Raw genomic sequence first — 19,399 nt, forward strand, 5'->3', positions numbered from 1 at the left:
AATTTCAGATACTCTTCATCTACTGAACTATACTTTTTTTATTTGTTTTTTAAGGACACACTGCACACCATGCTGAGATATACCAGGTTTCGACTCCCAGTGCATTTTCACAGTAATGCATACACAAATCCAGAGTATTTGTGCTAGCATTTAGCAAAATAAGCATTTCTCAACTGATTAGAAGATTTTCTTTAAAAAGTATTATATGTAGTCGCAAATGCTGTTAAAAGCACTTTTTTGATTCTGTAAAAATACAGATTTATAGAATAGAATAGAATAGAATAGAATTCAACTTTATTGTCATTGCACATGCACAGGTACAGGGCAACGAAATGCAGTTTGCATCCATCCAGAAGTGCTTAGTGATATAGATATATTACAATATATATTAGCAATAATATAGATATGTAAGTATATTACAGAAATGGGTCTATTATGTTATAATGTACACGGTATGAAGTATGTTGTGAATATTCTATAACTATAAGTATGTACAGGCTGTAGTGAGTACAAGCTATGTACAGGATATGGACAGGATATAAATATGAAAAACTATACAGAATATGAAATAAATAACTTTATGTCTGTCAAATTGTGTTATCTTTGGCATTATTCAGATTCAAGTAAAGAAATAAGAATAAATGATGTGGTTTTATGATAAACTGCTAGTAACAAACTCTATAAAGATAAAACACCTTTAGGTTTTTTGGCTAAATTGTCTTTTATATGCAGACACAACCTTGTTAGGTGTCGTTTTTATGCTTACATTATTCATATGTCAGTGTTTAGTGGCTAAAACGTAGAAACGTTCCTCTGAAAGGGTTTGGTATAAGAACAGGGCTGAAAATGACCTTTTTTTTAAAGAGAAAAAGTGAAAATCTCTAAAAGCGTGGAGAACTATTTCTCAAAACTACTATCAAAGACAGAAATCAGGTTCTTTGGAAGTAAAATATAAAGAAATGATGGTTGGCTGAAGACTTCTGCACAGCACTGCGCGTTACTTTCGTGTTTTTTTTGTTTTTTTTAACAAATACATGTTTCATCCGGGAAGCGGACTTTGTTCTCAGGCATGTTACATTTTAACGTTAGGCTCTTTACGCCTTTTTTCCCAGGCGCTGACGCTTCCTTACGCATGCGTAAAACCAGTTGAAGAATACGTAACTGGCGTAACGTTCACGAGCCAGGCTAGCGGTGAAGGGTTTTGTGGGTCATGGGGGAGGAAGGTAAATAAAAGCGGGGAGCTAATAGCACTCAGCGACTGGTTTCGGACGGTTACTGGAAAATTTATTCGGACGGAGGTGTGAGAGCGGGACAAGAGGGGACATACCGCCGGAGTGAGGGACTGTCGCTCGGATACAGCAGCAGCTGTCGGCGGTGAGGTGAACAGTATGCTTCCCTTCTATTCATGCTTCTTCGCTGGGTGCACACTACGGGAGTGATCTCTGCACTGGCCCTACTGCAGCTAGCCAGCTAGCCACAGCTGATATTTTTTGAGTTCCGGACGGTCGTGAGCGTCCTCCGTTTCCCTTTAGGTTTCATGAACCGCACGCTGGTTACATAAATAACACAGAGTATCGCTTATCGAGCTAATGTTGCTGTTTGTAGCTGAAGCTGCAGTTAGCTCCGATCAGCTCTATTTTATTACACAGTGCTCCCAGAAAGGTAACAATGCAGGCAGGTGTGTTTAGTTGATATCTATAACTAGTGGACTATGTGTGACAAAGGCAACCTTCGCCTATTCCTATCGTCTCCGTGGATTTGTAGTCAATAAACAGGTGTCATAATGGCCCGTCTTTGGTAATGTGTGTATTAATATCTCTGTCTGATCCTCTTACTTTGACCCTAATCATAATACAGCAGCCATTTGAAGCGGTGGGACTAAAGTAGCCTTTAAATCTTCAGCCTAGACAGCAAGAACAACAGTCCACCTGTAAGGTGTTGTGTAATAGTCACTGAAGAGTTTTTAGGTAGACGCTCACATGCGAGATTAGGAAGGGAATTCATTTTTATGTTCCTCCTCTCCAGGGAGGTCAGCATGTGTAATTGATAGGGGTCATTGAAGTACAGCAGCAGAGTTTCATACATCTGGGACTACATTTCAGAGTGAAACAGTGTCACGGTATTGTTTATTATTTTGCTTTTAAATGTTTAGGTGAGTAATCATCAGATGGAGCAGGATCAGTTGAAATGTTTGCAGTTTATATAGCTGTTATTTTAGACCTGATATGGAGTGTTGTGCAAACATGCTGCTCTTCATTTCGTTATATTTTGCTTCACAGAGGAGCCAAACATTCTTGTAATATATCAAAGTGGTCTTGAACACTTCTCAAGTTCTCAAGGCTTTCTGAAGGTATTTTTATTTAGATATCGGTTGTTTTGTTTCTTTTCTCATTCATTTTTAGCTCAGTAATTGTACCTGACCAATTTTTTATTTTAGTCTCTTAACACTGACCCACTATCCATCATTCAAGCATATAAAAGGCACTTAACACAAGCAATGTACCAGTCTTGTGTCAACTATAGTACAAGCAGCTGGAAGAATCAGGAAAAAATCCATGAAGAACCTGGTGTCAGTGGAAAAGGCTGTGGTATGCCAAATTATGCAAGAACTTGATTGAAAATCAGTGGCAGCAAATCTTAGAATGATGAATCCAAATTGAAATTTTTGATTCAAACTGTCGTCAGTGTGGTACAACGGTGAGTATGAACCTTTTCCTCCCTTTCAGGCAGTGGTGCTGGGATCTTGTTAGAATTGATGGAATTTTAAACACAGAATATCCATCAGATTTTGCCATTTGGAAAGCATCTGATTGACAGCAGCTTAATTCACTGCCTGGATAGCAAAACACTTATCAGTCATGGATTGTCCTCCCCAGAGCATCTACCTCAAAATGATTGAAGCAGTTTGGGATCGTCTTGACAGAGAACAGAACAAAAGGCAGCCAACGTCCAAAGAGGAGAACTTATCCTGAAGACTACTTAATAAAATTATAAGAAAGCTTGCATAACAAAGTTTCAAATATTAACTTTAAAGCTCATTAGAGTAGTACAAATCTTGTTGGTGGGTGTTTGTTTTTGTTTTTTTCTCAGCTTATATTCTATAGTTCAATGCATGTTTGCACATTTCAATAAATCATGTATAAATAAACATGTATTTTCAATTTTCCTAACAAAATATAAAGAAATGAGGGGTGGCTCAAGAGCTTTTAACAGTAATGCATACACAAATCCAGAGTATTTGTGGTAGCATTTATCAAAATAAGCATTTCTCAACTGATTAGAAGATTTGCTTAAATAAAATAGTATTACATGTAGTCAGTGTGTTAGTATAGTGATGCTGATGTTCTTTATCTTCGTAAACGCTCTTAAAAGCTAAAATCTCCTGAACGTACCAGATGAGTTAAGTGAAACATGCTGTGGATGCCTGTGCCTGCTGAGCCATCATATTCTCATTATTAATGGTTCACTAAGAGCCAGAAGATGAAATGAAAAACAGCAGATGGAGCTTGAATTTGTGCGCGTTTCATGAGGCTATTTGAGCAGCCTGAAGATTTCGCTCGGCCTGTCAGCTGTTAAAGGGGTCAGGAAATTGAATAATTATTTTTAGATGTGATGGAAGGGACACAAAACAATGTGAAGGACTAACTGAACTTAAAATTACTCTCTGGTGCCGAATAATAATAATAATAATAATAATAATAATAATAATAATAAAAAAAATCTTTCAGGGTTGAATATGTCGAGTGTTAAAAATTAAAACATTTTATATTTTGGGGGATGGTTTTTCAGTTATTGGTGCATAACTGTTTAGTTTCTCTAATATTTAAGTGTCTAATTAGAAATTGGACCTCATACTGGATGCTTTAGGATCTGCGTCTTTTAATTGTTCCATTGAGGTGCTTCACTCTACATAGTCCATTGCATGACTATCACAGTAAAACTAAATATGAAAAAAGAAAATAAATGGTAATAGATAAAATGATAATTGGATGGCATGGTGGTGCAGTGGTCAGTGGTGCCATCTTTAAGCAAAGTGGCCTTGAATCCACCTGCTGACTGCAACCTTTCTGTGTGGAGTTTGCATGTTCTTCATGGTAAATGGTAAATGGCCTGCATTTGTATAGTGCTTTACTTAGTCCCTAAGGACTCCAAAGCGCTTTACACTACATTCAGTCATTTACCCATACACACACATTCACACACTGGTGATGGCAAGCTACATTGTAGCCACAGCCGCCCTGGGGCGCACTGACAGAGGCGACACATCGGTGCTGTGGTTAGCCGCTGTTGCCTCACAGCAACGAGGTCCTGGATCCAGGTCTCCTGGAAGCACCCCATTCCAAAGACGCACATGTTGGCTTAACTGGTGATTTTAAATTGGCGTGAAGGGTTATCTGTTTCTGTGTTAGCTCTGTGAGAGAGGAAGAATGTGGATGGCTGGATGGCTTACCCAATGCAGGGTCATAGAGTAGGCGTAGAGCCTTTTCCAGCTGATGCCGAGCGGGACACAAAAAAGCCTGCACATTAGGGAAAAAGAAAGACTAGCTACAAAAGTATTTTACACTCATACAATTAGAGCAGGGCAATATGACCAAAAATATTTATCACGATATACATTTGAAAATTTGTGATAACGATATAACTGACGATATAATTGACACTAGACAAAATACTTTACAACTCCGCAACTTTATTAGTGCAAAAAACCCCATCAATGTATTTTCACTTAAACAAGCAGCTGTTTTTTTTATGTGCATTAAAGTTATATAAAAATGTAACAGTGCAAATGCAAATTCCTTGCTGACAGTTTAACCAAAAGGCATTTCCAGTGGAAATTAGCTGACATATCCTCAACATAACCATGTATAATATCCACAAAACTTAAGAAGAGGTTATACACACACAATACGATAATATTATGTTGAAGCACAGTACGTATCACTCCGCGAGGCTCCTGCCTACGATAGCCGTACTAAAACATTTGACTGATTTTCGAGCGCCGTGCACATAAAATCGTTTTGAGGTCAGTAAACACAACCAGAATTCATACATAAGGCACACGGGATTATAAGGGGCACTGTCGATTTTCAGAAAAATCAAAGGATTGATTTTAAGTGTGCCGTATTTTCCAAAAAACACGGTAATAACGACGGCCTGCTAGCATGCTCTACAAAAAAATTGTGCTTTGTTGTGTATCTAACGGACGAAAGCCAAACCAGTTCCACACCACTGAAGTTGCAGCATTTTTACAAACCAATTCTGGTTCATCCGTTTCATTCAACGATCCACTTTCGCCCCTCTCATTCTGCGTCGCCGCCATGTGCATATGTAAACATAGGCACTGCGCATGCGCGTTTTACCCATATTCTATTGCGACATTTCATTTTCCTATCGTTGCCCAAAATTACACCGGTATTACCGTGAACGGTATGATATAGCCCAGCCCTACATACAATAAATAAAACCAACTAAAAATAAATGTATAGAAAATGTATTTTGTTTTAGGGTTTCTCACTGAGGAGCATTTAGTGTAGATGTTTAGTGGGACTGGAATTTCTTAATGTTTGTAAGACAAGTATTTGTATTATATCTGTTCTGATCTGTCACCAACAAAAGGAACAAAAACAGTGAAACTAATAAAACCTAAACTGAAAACTTTACATGGGGAAAAAAAAAAAAAAGTAAACAGTCAAAACTAAAGTAAAACAAGCCAACCCATTTGGGGAAACTTAGTGAAGCTAAGCTGAAGACAAAATAAAACTGTAATAAGTCTCTTCTCATAGCAATACTTTTCTTGAACACAGACTGAATATGAGTGGTTCATTTATGGCTCTTCTTCTCAGTTTGCAGGTGGTCTTATTGGGTTTGCCTCATCCTTGTGTTGCCATGGCGATGCGTGAGTTGGTGGAGGCAGAATGCGGGGGAGCCAATCCCCTCATGAAGCTGACCAGTCACATGACCAAGGAAGGGGGGCCATGGCAGAACGCCACAGCACCTCCAGTGAGTATTTTGTAAGACATCAGGCCCTGAGCTCTGTAGTCTACACGATATGCTTAGAAGTTTGGGGTCACTTAGAAATGTCCCTGTTATTTTTCAGTCTCTTTATTGATTTTTAGCAAACTTTGGCTTTGAGTTTCAACATTAAATTAATAAACACTCATTTTTATCTGTGAGGAAGAGCCTGATATTCTTTTTTTATTTTTTTTATTTAAGGCAACAATAGACTATACTTAAGCTTTCCTTTTGTAACTTTATAAAATAAAATGTAACAAATAATTACATTCAAGAGTTTCAATTTGCTCAGTGGTATGCATTAGGGAAATAATACCTGACAACAAAATTTATTTGCATTTGTTTCATTTTATCTCAGAGTTTTTCGGATGTTTCATTCATACCCAAGCTAGTTTTTTCTTTTTCTGTGTGGAGATGACAAAAAATGGGGATACTGTTATCAAATAATACTAATCAACTTCCTGACAAAACTTTGTTACTTTAAAAGTAATAAAGCTTTCCAGCAATTCCTTCTGCTTCTTTTTACATAACATCTCTGCTACCAAACAAACAAATGAGAGAGAACCTGCCTCATCTCGTGGGAGCTTTTCAGTCCTGACAGGAGATTCTGGTTAAGTAACAAACATAATTAAAAGTAGTTGGTGTAGCAGGTGTGAAAATACCATTAAAAGCTGTAGCTTTGCTCTTGGGTTCGTCCATGTTCTGTTACTCCTGCTAATGAGGGGCCCTTGTTTGCATGACGCACAGCAAAGTAATTACAGAACAACATAAAACTGAATTCAAGTAAGTAAAATTTTACTAATATTGGATCTTTCAAGATAAAAATCACAAAGTACCTCACAAAAAAAATGCTAGAACATCAAAACAAAAGACGAAAATATGAGTACTCAGGTATTTGTCCATGTGGAGCTCTGAAAGTCAAAACCAGAATCTTAATAATAACAATAACAATTTCCGATTGCGCGTGCAACTCTCCATCTGCGTGGACATGAGAGCAGATGTCCTTAAAAGTGCTCAAAATGGACTGAAGCTAGAGCAAGGCCCCAAAACAGAACCCTGTGGCACACCGTAGACAAGAGACAAGGAAAAGAACCTGAACTAAGAAGCAGCCACAGAAAAGGAACATTTATGCAGATACTGACAGGTATTATGATCTGCTCCAGAGGAGAGCCCAGATTCTTATCCTATTGAGAAAATTGAGGTGGTCGCCATTGTCAAAGACAGAAGGCAAGTTCTTCATCAGCAAAACAGAACATTACCCTGCACCCACTTTGCATCGAGATGCTTATAGAAATGCTCCTTCTTATGAGTAACTGATCGAGCTTTTTGAGTCAGGATCTGAACAATATTTCCTGGATCCATGCTTTTAACTTAAAATGCAGAAACTGTATCAAAGCATACAGTAAATGTGTAAGAGTGCCTCTGCTACAAGAATACAAGATTTAACACAATCTGTTGTAGGGCTGTAAATTTAAGAGTATATCTTTCCTTTTAATTAGAAAATCTAACACTGTTCTCTGTCGCCCTTGTTATATAGCAGTTTAAGAGCTAATTGGCCTTTAAAAAATATTAATGTTAAGTTCCAGAATTTTATGTGCAGTTGGCACCAGGCTACAGCAAAAGCACTAGTGTTGCTTTTGCAATAACTTTTCTTTATATATTTTCAAGCTCCCTGTGACCTTTATCTCTGGAGCTGCTTGATTTAACATTTTTGTGCAAAACATTTTGCTAATAGATACCATACTTCATTATTATTTTTTGCAGATTCATCCCACTCCCATTGAAATTGCAACTGAGGAAGATGTAAGTGCTTTTCTTTCAATTTTAATGATTTGCTCTAAGACTGTACAGTATATACTTCAAGTTTATACCCTAAAGCCAAAATATTTAGGTTTCCTCAGCATGTACTCCAATCATTAAGAGTTACCATTAGATTTTATATAAAATGAATGTTTTTGTTCTAGCTCGTTAATGAGTTCCTTCAGGAACCTCCACGCCCTCCACAGACCTTTGACATGGGTCAGCTGCTGGAGGAAATGCAGCAGATTGACCAGCAGAGCTACAGACAAGCTCCACAGAGAGGTGCTCTTCATCATTATTTGATGAAGTTTAAAAGATTTTCTAAACCTTTTTTCCAGTAAATTTGAACTTCTTTGTATTTCCTTGTCATAGCTCCTGATGTGGCAGCGCTGGCCCTCTCTGGTGACTGGGTGGAGGAGTTCCTCCAAGGCTCTGATTCTGCCTCCGCCCCGGGGCTCATCGCGCTCGGCGATGCCGCAGATGCTGATTGGACGAAAGAATTTATTGCCGAGGCAGCAGGTATGTTTTGTTTTCATTGCTTTTCTTGGCCTTCTGCATTTTTTGCATAATGAGCAAATCATCTTTCTGCCGTTATCATCACTCTGTCTCATATCATCACGTTTTTTTGCTCAAATCAGAGTGAATATCTTTAGGGCAAAGTCTTCATAGTGTAGCTGTTCTGACTCATGAACTCTGGACAGTGTCAGCAGAATTGCATCCAAGCTTCTTCCAAGGTTGTCCTTTCACACATGTAGCACAAAGCAAGAGATGATCTACTTTAAAATTTACTCACTGCTAAAAATAACCTGTTTGTTGAGAGTGCTGAGAGTCCACCGAATGATTACCTGCACTGTTCTCACACGCGTTCAGGCACAGGGTGTTTAAAAGGGAGCTGACAGTTATAAACCATTTAATGTCCGATCCAGCAGAATCAGACGTTTGAGTTCTCACATGCAGCTCTGTTAGGCGTCTACAAAGGTTTTTTTTTTTTTTTTTGGTTTTTTTTTAGGCGCACTGCATGGGTGAAAACAGCTTATGTCATTATTACATGTTTGCTGTGTTTTTAATTTTTCAATTTCTCTCATTTTTAGATCCTGGCCGCTGGGCAGAAGAGTATCTGGAGCAGTCTGAGGAGAAGTTGTGGCTGGGGGATCTTGGAGACAAAGCAAATGAATGGTGAGCAGGGGATAGAGCCGGGGGGTGGAAGGGGGTTACAAGCACTGCATTACATGTAGAAAATGTAGGGTAGACATGTGAGGGAGAATCAAGGAGGACAAGAGTGCTGTTGGCAGAACTTAAAGCACTTGAAAAACTGTGATAATTTTCTCTTCTTGGTGAGTGAATTTTCTGTTTAATTGTTAAACATTTAACCTGATATTCTCTTGTCTGACAGTGTTGAGTTAATCCATTAAATCTCTGGTAGAAGTCAGTGAAGCAGATGAACATGAAGTGAAAGCTGATTTAAAGAGTCCTTGTATAATCATCGTTGTGCACTGGGCTCTAAATACGAGAGTGTAAAATGCAGTTTATATTTGAAGTGATTTGTTCCAACCTACAGTACTGTGCAAAAGTCTTGAGCCAGCCATCATCATTGCTTTATATTTTATATTCTATGAAATATTGGAAATGGGTGTCATTGAAACATCTGTAAATATACATTGAAATACAGAATATAAGTTGAAAATCGTGTGTACAATTCTAATATGCTTGAAAAGCAGTATTTGCTATGACTAACTTCATTCTTCACCTTATTGGTACAAAAATAAAACTATTTTATGTCGAAATGAGTGAAAAAACAGCAAATGATCAAAGAAAGGCTTTGAAAGACCTTCAAAAACCCTGAGAACTATTGTTCTAGACCACTTTAAAACATCATGGGAAAGTCTTGCTCAAGACCTTCTAGTTTTATAGCATTAAATTTATGTTTTCTTTTGTTTGTTTTTTTTATTGTTAATCTGACAGGACTAAGGAGTATCAAGCAGAAGACGAGCTGAGGCAGACAGCCAATGAGCTTGTCTCAAAGGTTGATGACCCAAAGTTACAAAACACAGAGGTGAGCAGTGTGTCATTGTGACACCGTAATACACATCATTTCCTTTTACATGTCTATCACCATGTTCTTTCACTTTTTTCTTTAACTCTTTTGTAGAGTAGGTCCTTGAGACTGTAGCATGTGGTGCACAGATGATTTTTGTGGTTTTTAATGGCTTTTGTCTCAGTGTGGGAAGAAAGTTGCTGGTTTGGGAAGAAACTAGCATTACTGGTGTAAAACTGATGAATTAGTAATAGTAAATGCTTTTTTTTTTTTGTTGTTGTTGTAATTTGTTTTTTGTTGTTGTGTAGTTCCTGCGATTCATTAGGCAAATTGGCGAGGGCACTGTGACAGTGGAGAGCAAGACAGACAAACAGCTCACAGATAAAGCTCAGGCCGAGAATGCTCAGAACTGGGCCTCCAACCTCAACCAGGTACGAGTCGCAGCCCATTGAGGAAAGGATGGTTACAACTGTGAACGCTGTATGTTGGGGTAGAACACTGGTTCACTGTTGCCCAGTATAGGCTAAGCCTTGTGACTCATCACCCCAGTATCTGTTGCAGTGTAAAATTTTCCACAAATGTAACCAGAAGCAGCCACCAGTCTGCTTGTAATATGAGTCTCCAGGCTGCAGTGTTGCAGATGGAATTTGTTTTTGCAGAGAAAGGGCTCTCATAACTGTCAGCTTCTCCTCTTGAGCATTTAGATTTTAATGTGCACGACCAAGATTTGGGGTTTTCCCATCTTGACGTGATTTTCCTTTCGTTCTGGATTTCACAGAAGGTGCAACTTCATTGCTTTGTATTCGATCAGTTCAGGCAGTAAAAGGCTGATGCCAGATCGAGTTTCTCTCTAAATGTATTTCTCTACAAGACGACAGATACAAAAGTATGGAGGCGTAATCCTTTCACTTGACTGAATTAATGAGAGATTTTATAATCCCAAAGGAGCCTTATTGATTTGAAAGCTTGATTTCTTGAGCTATAATACTGCTGCAGACTGTTTGTCTGCTGGATATTTCATGTTTCTCTTAGATCAGTTGAACCAATATGGCTTCAGGATGTAAGACGATGCATCTCAAATGCATTCAGACTGGCTAAGTGGTGACTCAAGAGACAAAGATTCCAGTACCTCCCAATGTTTCCAGCATAAACCAAGAGGAAACTGTATTAACAAAGCATGGGGCATTACTGCTTATGAAATCAAGGTTTCAAATTAATAGAGGCTCTTTTGGGATTTTAAGGTCTGTCACAACAATGTTTAACTGCTAACTTAGCTATCATGGGGGAAAGGTGAGGTATACTCTGAACAGTTGGTTTTTAAGCTGTATCTTTGATCCAGAAAAACAAGACAAAATAATTAGTCAAGTAAATGCATAACATTTCTGACTGCATTCAAAAATACACACAACCCCCCCAAAAATATAGATCAGAGTTAAATATCTTTAACCCACAAGTGACTAAAATGACCAAATAGGTTCTTTTAAAAAAAAAAAAAAAAAAAAAAAAAAAAATATATATATATATATATATATATATATATATATATATATATATATATTGTGTTTATGTCAGAAATTCTGAACTGCTGTGATGTTGTTTTATTCAGTCATTCTGTATCCTCAAAAGGTTAGGTTTAGTCTCAAGACTAAGTCTTGCCATTTTAGGTTTGTGATCCATAGTTTGCTGCAGAACATTACAAGTGTGTAATGTAGAGATTAGAAGGGAAAACTACAACAAAATCAACACGTATAATATTTAAAATGCACATATATTCAGTTATATGTTATTCCTGCTATATTAATGGGCTAATTCCTGAAACAAAAGTTCTAGAAGAAGTCTATTTAAAAATTCTTAGTCTAAAGCATTATACAGCACAAAGAAATATACCACTGAGGGCATAAATGAATCATGTAATTGGAAAGTTAAAAATACTCTGCAAAGCAGCAAATTACTCAATTTTAGAGATTTACATAATTTCCTTAGGGATTTTTAAATTATTCTGATTAAAAGAGTATAAATAAGAAGGTTTGGGTTATTTTATTTTATTTTTTGTACCTCCTAAATTGGATCTAGAGATTGATTTGTTAGTAACTATTTTTTTTAAATTTTATTTTATTTATTTTTTTATTTACTAATTTTTACTAATCTAGTCAGAATTTGGAGAAATTGGGTGTTTATACTTCTGCCTTGAATCTATGATGTTTTTACTTTTTACTGTGAAGCTCTATGCTGTAACCATGTATCTCCATAAATGCATCATCAACACAGTCTCGTTTACTGGCGCCGTTTGGGCTTAAGCTTCTCTGGCTACTTCTTCTGTTGCCATTTTTTTCAAATCGACTGTAAGAGAGGGGATCTTGGTTGCAAAAAACAAACCAAAAACAATTACCTCAAGAAGGTTCCTGTGACAAAGTCTGACTGTGAAACTGCTTGTTTGACAGGTGGTTAGCCAGTGAGTGTGCAGGTTCATACCAATGATAATCCTCTATTTTAAAAGATAGCATCACTATCATCATCATTTGTTTAAATTCAGTATGACCCAAAATAAGTGACTGGGCCCATGAACTCATCAGGAGAGTGTTTACACAGGTCAAGACAGGAAGATTGGGGGTTTTTTTTAGTAGTTTTGCAACTACTGCTATCGCCATCTGGTGGCCTCCAGATAGAATGCAGGTGTAAGACGCTTGAACGTTGACTTTGTGATCTGTGTTCCCCCAGCTAGTGTTTGGGTAAGGAAATTGCAGAGCATTGCAGGAACACCAGGGATAGATGCACATGCTGGCAGCAGGAGCTGCACCGTAGGCTCTAAATAGATTCAACGCAGAAGTATAAATTAAGCTATAATCTGTACTTTAATTTAATCTTTTGTAAGTCCAAAATTTGACCTGATATCTCAGTTTGCTTTTTTCTGCTTTACATCTGTTTCGTGTTCTTTTCCTGGCCTAAATGGCTTCCACATTATGTTGTGCATGTGTAGCTGTCAGCCATATTCATGCTACATTATGATTACATCTATGCCATCGCCCTCTAACTCTGAATTGTGCTTTTCCTATTTTTTTTTTTATTTTTTTATTTTTATTTTTTTTAACCTGCCTTTGGATTCTTGGCTTACCATTACCTTCATTAACACCTGTTATTCATCTGCTCCTCTTGATACTTCAAATTACTCCTTTTTTGCCCACCCCTCCAAAAAATTTGTAAAAATCCTCCATACCAACTCCTCCTCTTCCTCGAAACATTGTCCCGTTCCCTACTGCCACCCCTCCCTCCGTAGTTCCTGATGAAGACGGGGGGAGGGAGTCTTCCCCTGGAACCCCCAGAGATGAATCAGAAGATTGACAAAGTAAAAGCTAAACAAGCAGAGCAGTGGGCCAGAGTCGTCAGGCAGGTACGACCTCTGTGGTCACGGCAGCTATCCATGTTTTATTTTAAGCTGCAGTTGTAGTTACTTATTTGTATGTTTTGCTACCAGTGTTAACAATTTCGATCTTACCCATCCATTCAGATAGTCTCAGATTTCCTGCATCTAGTTGCTGTTTAGTGCTTTTACTGTCTCAGGAGAAAACTGGGAGTTAATTAGGAAGGAGATAAAGGAAGCAGTACGAGAAAAATGGTTTCTTCTGTGTTCTTCCACCTTTCATTTCTTTACTCCTTCACATTCACTCCCCTCTATATTTTTCCTCTCTGAATGCCCCGGTTCTCCCCTTCTAATAACAGTTTTCTCAGCCAGCGCATACAGATTCCTATCAACCACTGCCATTGCTCTTCATTGTTATTCAGGTGTCAGAGGAGTCAGCTGAAGCCTGGGTAGATGAGTTCGCTACATCAGGACCTGATTTTCAACAAGCGAAAGCCGCAGTGGAGGTGAGGCAAGAGTCTGTGACAATAAAAACCTTCAACCCAAAGCCAAGTATAATAAGTAGTATTGTAGAGGTTAAAGCACTGAGTGTCATCGGAGTTGAGGTTTGAAAATGGAAAGTTTCCTGAATGATTGGCATGACGGTGCCCTTGATTTTTTTTTTTTTTTTAAAACACCCACAAACTTAATCCTGTTTAAGGAACGAAAAAAATATAGGGCCATCCTATAAGGCATCATCGATGCAGCAGCGTCTTCCAGTTGAAAAAGGTCAAAGTTATCTCCAATACGCTGTGAAGTAATGATGCGTGTCTGTCATTTTGTCAGAGTGATGTGGATTTCTGGGAGAAGCTGCAGCAGGAGTGGGAGGAGATGGCGAAGAGAGATGCAGAGAGTCATCCCTGGCTGTCTGACTTCGATCAGCTACTCAGCACTTCTTACGACAAGGTATCCGTCAGCCTGCTCAGAGCAGGCGTCTGCTGCTATCTGTTTTGTGTTGCAAGATTTCAGCATTTTTGCGCATACAGCTGTCATGCACAATGTCTAATGTGCTCCTGTGTTTCATATACCCTATTAAGTACTAATTAAAATCATATACACACACAAGTTCTCTGAGCAGTTTCAATGTTTTCCTTGTTTTCATTTGCAGGGCTATCAGTTTGAAGAGGAGAACCCCTACTTATCACACCCGGACCCTTTGTCAGAGGGATTGAAGAGGATGGAGGCAGGGGACATCCCTGGTGCCGTCCGGTTCTTTGAAAGTGCTGTGCAGAAGGAACCAGACAACCAGCTGGTAAGACTCTGAAAGGCTGTGTTCTCATTTGCATTACACTTTTTTTTTTTTTTTAATTCTTAGAACATCCTGTTATTACTTAATATAACATTGTGGGCCAAAAGGTCTCCCTACTTCTAATTTTAGCCATGTTTTTCTCCTGCTTCCAACAGAAGGCCCTTGAAATAATACCATGTGTCTTTTTTTCCCCCATTAAATTGCAGGCTTGGCAATATCTGGGAACCTGTCAGGCAGAGAATGAGCAAGAATTTGCCGCCATCAGCGCCCTCCGCAGGTCAGTAGTCAAAGTTGACTAAAACATGTAGTAAAACATGTAGTTGTTGTTATTATTATTATTATTATTATTATTATTATTATTACTCTAGATCTGGGTGTTGTCTCTTGTCTATAGTTTTTGTATCTGTAAGCATATAAAACACATTTTGCATATAAAAAAAATGTGTTTTTCCACCACAGAGTCTATGTTAAAGTGAGGATCGATTTTTGTTAAGACCTTTTTAAATGCATACTAATGTGAGTGTCACCTCAAAAGAAATATTTTCAACCAGGAAAGCACCTCCATATTTTAACACTTGTCGTTGCAAATAAGAGTTTCTTTGCCAAATGAATAGTCGTGTTTTTTCTGTCTGACTACTTCTTTTTATTACCACCATTCTTCCCATAGGTGTATAGAGCTGAAGAACGACAACCTGACTGCCCTCATGGCGCTGGCTGTCAGTTTCACCAATGAGTCACTGCACAGGCAGGCCTGTGAGACTCTTCGTGACTGGCTAAAGCACAATCCAAAATACCACTCTGTTTGGGAGCAGAGTGAGCGCGAACGCTCCAAAGACAGCTCCAAAGAAAGGGAGAAGGACAGAGAGAGGTTCGGGTCATTGCTGCCAGAGTGAGCATCACGCACGTTTAGGAGAATACAAAGATACCTCTTTCTCTTTGCCCTTTCCTTATTGCTTTTCCCTTGTGCAGGTCTTTGTTTACCGACGTCCAGTCCATGTACCTGCAAGCAGCCAATGTTGACCCTACCCAGGTGGACCCTCAGCTTCAGTGTGGTCTCGGCGTCCTCTTCAACCTCAGTGGAGAGTATGACAAAGCGGTGGACTGTTTCAGCGCTGCTCTCTCCGTCACTCCACAGGTTGGTGAAGAAGCCTTTGTAGAAATTCCAATGGCTTCATGTCATGTGCTCAGTTTCTGAGCTCTTTCTTTGTTTTTCTGTCCCCATAAGGACTATCTGCTGTGGAATAAGCTGGGTGCCACGCTAGCCAACGGAAGCCGCTCAGAAGAGGCTGTGGCCGCCTACAGGAGAGCACTGGAACTGCAGCCTGGCTTCATACGCAGTCGCTATAACTTGGGAATCAGCTGTGTAAACTTAGGGGCACATAGGTGAGACAACAGTGCTGTTTTGATGTGTATTTTGCTAGAGAGTCTTGGCATGTAAAGAAGTAAAATCTTTAGATTAAATGCATAATCCTCCTGAAGCTGGTTTTTATGATAGGGGAGTGTCAAGGTTCACAACCTTACCACTGATGACCTGAGTGTGGCTCTCTTAACAGAACAGTTTTCTGATAGATGTGGAATTAGTCCAGCAGTTTACATTTAGATAAACTTTTAAAAAACATGTTATGTGAAATCAGCATTTGATATACCCTTTTCAAATTGTCTTAAACACACTGACATTCTGCTGCTTACATACACATCAAATGCGTTCTGTGCCTTTTCAAATTCTGTCAGATTGCTACTTTTGAACTTTAGCAATTTTATGCTGCTTCCCAGATGTTTTTACCTTCCACTAGGGTGCTGTCTATAGTTAAATCTGCCTCCTAGTGGAAGGTATTTTATAGCCTCTTTTCCATTAGTACCTACTCCGATCAACTCAGCACGGTTCACCATGCTATTCAGGGTTTTCCATGAGGCCATAGAAACTGGTACCAGGTACTTTATTAGTACCTGCTCAGCCAGGGTTTCAAGCGATTGAAGCAGGTACTAGAAGTCACGCTGCATGCCACCGATTGGCTCGTCAGTAGCATCACTCAATGAGTCATAAGTGCATCTCGTTCACGAAAATTAAAACTGCCATTTTTGAAACCAGCAACGAGGGAAATGGCTACAAAAAACCGCAGTGTTCCCCGAGTTTGACAAAAAGCCACAGACCGAGCAGTAGGTATATTCTTGGCTCAATGTCCACCTTTGTTGTAGCGTTCGTGTTGCATATTAATTACGTTGCAGGATGCCCAGACGCATTGCTATGGCAACAAGCGCGCGCACTGGGTTGTAATGGAAAACCAGTCGATCCGAGTCGTAGCGATCTGTGGCAAGTAGATCAGAGTAGCTACTAATGCAAAAAGGGCTTATGTGATACAGCTAGACCACACACAAAAGATGCTACACTAGACCAGACGTGCAAGAAATCTAATAAATCTCACAAAGGTTTGTGTTGATGATGATTGACATTCACTTTATAAGGTATACCTTCAGCGAGGTGCTGGAAACATTCCTCAGACATTTTCGTCTGTTTCGAAATGATTCCCTGACATCCCAGAGGTGCTGTATTGGATTGTGATCTCTGATCTCTCGTCAGCAGGTCATCTTCGCCATGTCTAAAAAGCTAAATGTTGCTGCCATTTGGCTGATTAGATATTTGCCTTATACAGCGCTTAACCAGGTGTACTTAATAAAGTGGCCACTAGAGTGTACACCAGTGAGAAATGGACCTTAATTTGCAAAAGTGAACTTAGTTTACACAAGTTTTTTTATTACTGTTGCCTGTTCAGGTTGATATCAGCACATTGCAGATTGAACATAAATCCATCCTGTTCACTTTTTTAACTCCACAGAGAGGCAGTGGAGCATTTCCTTGAAGCTTTATCTCTCCAGCGCCAGGCTATAGAGGATGGAGCGAGAGCTCCAAGGGGTCCCGGAGGAGCTGCGGCCACTATGATGTCCGACAATATCTGGTCCACCCTGCGCATGGCTCTCAGCATGATGGGAGAGAGCTCTCTGTACGCCGCGGCCGACAGGCGAGACTTGGACACCTTGATGGCTCATTTCTGCCAGAGAGAGGTGGATGGTGGGACTGAATGAAAACCTGCCAGGAGAGGGCTCATTGAGTGTGAATGTTTTTTGCTGGGAGGTAAATGTATGAGTGACTGAATGAAGCTGATTGAATGGAGGAATGAAGGGGACATGGTACAGCTAACGGTTAAAAGAAGATGATCGAGGAACACACTGTGAAGTGATCAAAGTGCTCATCATCATCATCATCATGTGTACATGTGTGTTTAAAAGTGTTGCAGTATCAGGCTTCACCTGTAGAGAAGCAGGCAGCAGTAATCCAGTCACGAACTGTTTCACACGTTCAGCAGTCACTGGATTTCCTCCTTTGTTGATCAAGAGAACCAGACTGAATGATTTTAACTTGAAAATCTTTCTCAGAGAAGAAGAGAAACAAGAATAAACATGGTTTAATCACTAATCTGTTCACCATCCAGCAATGTTAGTTTGTGTTAAGACACTCAGTCCTCTCCCTGTCTTTATTCACAGTTTGGTGGCCTCTGAGTTTATTATTACTGTGTTGATGTTGTTCCTACAGCATCTCGTTAACTTTGCTTCAGGACCACCATTGCAACCGGACAATCACATTGTTGTATTCGCTTCACAACTTGGGAACAAGATGTACACAAGAGTCTGGTAGGGACAACGCTGTGGTTCATGAATGGGTGAAACATAAGACTTTCACCCAGGAGACTGAGGCTTGTAGTTCTTGTTCATTTGAGACTTAGTTGACTGCTTTTCATTTTGAAAAGTATTTACTTCAGTCACTTTGGTTAGGTGTATAAAATGATCATATTAGAACTTAGTGAAGGCAAGCATCTTTTTTTTTCCTCCCCCCTCAGGTGCAAAGCTAAGCTAGTGTTTTGTACACTACAAACCCTGTTTTATCAATTCACATGCCTCTTCATACATGTGAATTGATGAGCCAGGGATCTAACCAGGCCTTCCAATTCGCAGACAACCCGCTCTACCTCCAGAGCTGCAACCATCCCTGATTGCAACGGTGTGATTGATCAGTGATGGTCCTGATGGAGGAACAACACAGCAATTATCAGATGTGTGTACTCTCTGCGGTTATGTATAATCAAGGTACAAGACCTCTGACATTAAAGAGTGCTGCTTATGATCCAAGGTGCTCAGCAGGCGGAAGGATTACAGATTATGCCATTGTAAAGTAGAAATACAAGTCATAAGTGCTACAGCTCTTTTTGTTATACTTTATTTAATTTTTTAGTAATCATTATCATGCCAGGATAATGAACTGATAACCAGCGGGACTGTTACTCAAATGATAAGGTGTGTGTGTGTCTCTGTGTGTGTGTGTGTGTGTGTGTGGGTCGGGTGAGAGACATTATGTCAATGAGAGTGGCTTTTCTGGGTTCCTGTGCTCTTTTTCATATTGCTCCTGTAAAACTACTTGCTTCATTGTAAAATAATGCTCTATGCCATACTGTGTATTGTAACATAATTGATGCACTATAATTGTTTTCAGGCTACTTATATCCTGACAGCAATGTTTAATATAATATTCAGCAATAAAAGCTTTGATTCCAGACATCTGTTATTATCCTTTTATTTCAATTTGGACCCCCTCTTGTTGGTATATGGGTTGTTTCATGGTCCTATCGACTAATTTGCAATTTAAATGTTTAGACTAAATTAGATTTTCATATTATAGAGCAAGATGGTTTTATCAAAATGTCAGCTCTAAGAAGTGGGAAGACTTGCCAAATCAGCAGGGCATTGCATTTAAAGTTTCCTCAGAGTTAATAATAAGGATTTTAATTTGTTTAACATGTTTTTTTGTTTTTTGTGAGTAATGCAAAATTATTAAAACTTGTGAAATACAAAATGC

At 39.1% G+C, this 19,399-nt stretch overlaps 1 protein-coding gene across 3 annotated transcripts; it reads left to right on the top strand.

Moving 5' to 3' along the window:
* The first annotated feature begins 1,162 nt into the window (after nt 1-1,162).
* Nucleotides 1,163-19,097, top strand: pex5 (peroxisomal biogenesis factor 5). Of its 3 annotated transcripts, XM_082550666.1 has the most exons (17): nt 1,163-1,374; nt 5,844-6,000; nt 7,777-7,815; nt 7,977-8,094; nt 8,185-8,331; nt 8,904-8,988; nt 9,775-9,865; nt 10,156-10,278; nt 13,122-13,235; nt 13,628-13,711; nt 14,031-14,150; nt 14,353-14,496; nt 14,700-14,770; nt 15,161-15,382; nt 15,463-15,628; nt 15,719-15,876; nt 17,328-19,097. In XM_082550666.1, the coding sequence occupies exons 2-17, from the start codon at nt 5,887-5,889 to the stop codon at nt 17,572-17,574; spliced, it is 2,043 nt and encodes a 680-aa protein (XP_082406792.1). In that variant the 5' UTR covers nt 1,163-1,374; nt 5,844-5,886; the 3' UTR covers nt 17,575-19,097. The 3 variants fall into 3 exon arrangements, with proteins under 3 accessions (XP_082406792.1, XP_082406793.1, XP_082406794.1); XM_082550667.1 differs by lacking the exon at nt 13,122-13,235; XM_082550668.1 differs by lacking the exons at nt 10,156-10,278; nt 13,122-13,235.
* The last annotated feature ends 302 nt before the right edge of the window (nt 19,098-19,399 follow it).

Source organism: Aulonocara stuartgranti, assembly GCF_965226115.1.
Source record: "Aulonocara stuartgranti genome assembly, chromosome: 11".
NCBI classification, from domain to species: domain Eukaryota; kingdom Metazoa; phylum Chordata; class Actinopteri; order Cichliformes; family Cichlidae; genus Aulonocara; species Aulonocara stuartgranti.

What these genes read in the sequence shown, in the direction of transcription:
- pex5 (XM_082550666.1), top strand. Translation starts at nt 5,887, where the DNA reads ATGGCGATGCGTGAGTTGGTGGAGGCAGAATGCGGGGGAGCCAATCCC. An exon ending in GGAGACAAAGCAAATGAATG is followed by an intron (nt 8,989 to 9,774) that starts GTGAGCAGGGGA and finishes TTAATCTGACAG; the next exon opens with GACTAAGGAGTATCAAGCAG. An exon ending in TCAGCACTTCTTACGACAAG is followed by an intron (nt 14,151 to 14,352) that starts GTATCCGTCAGC and finishes TTTCATTTGCAG; the next exon opens with GGCTATCAGTTTGAAGAGGA.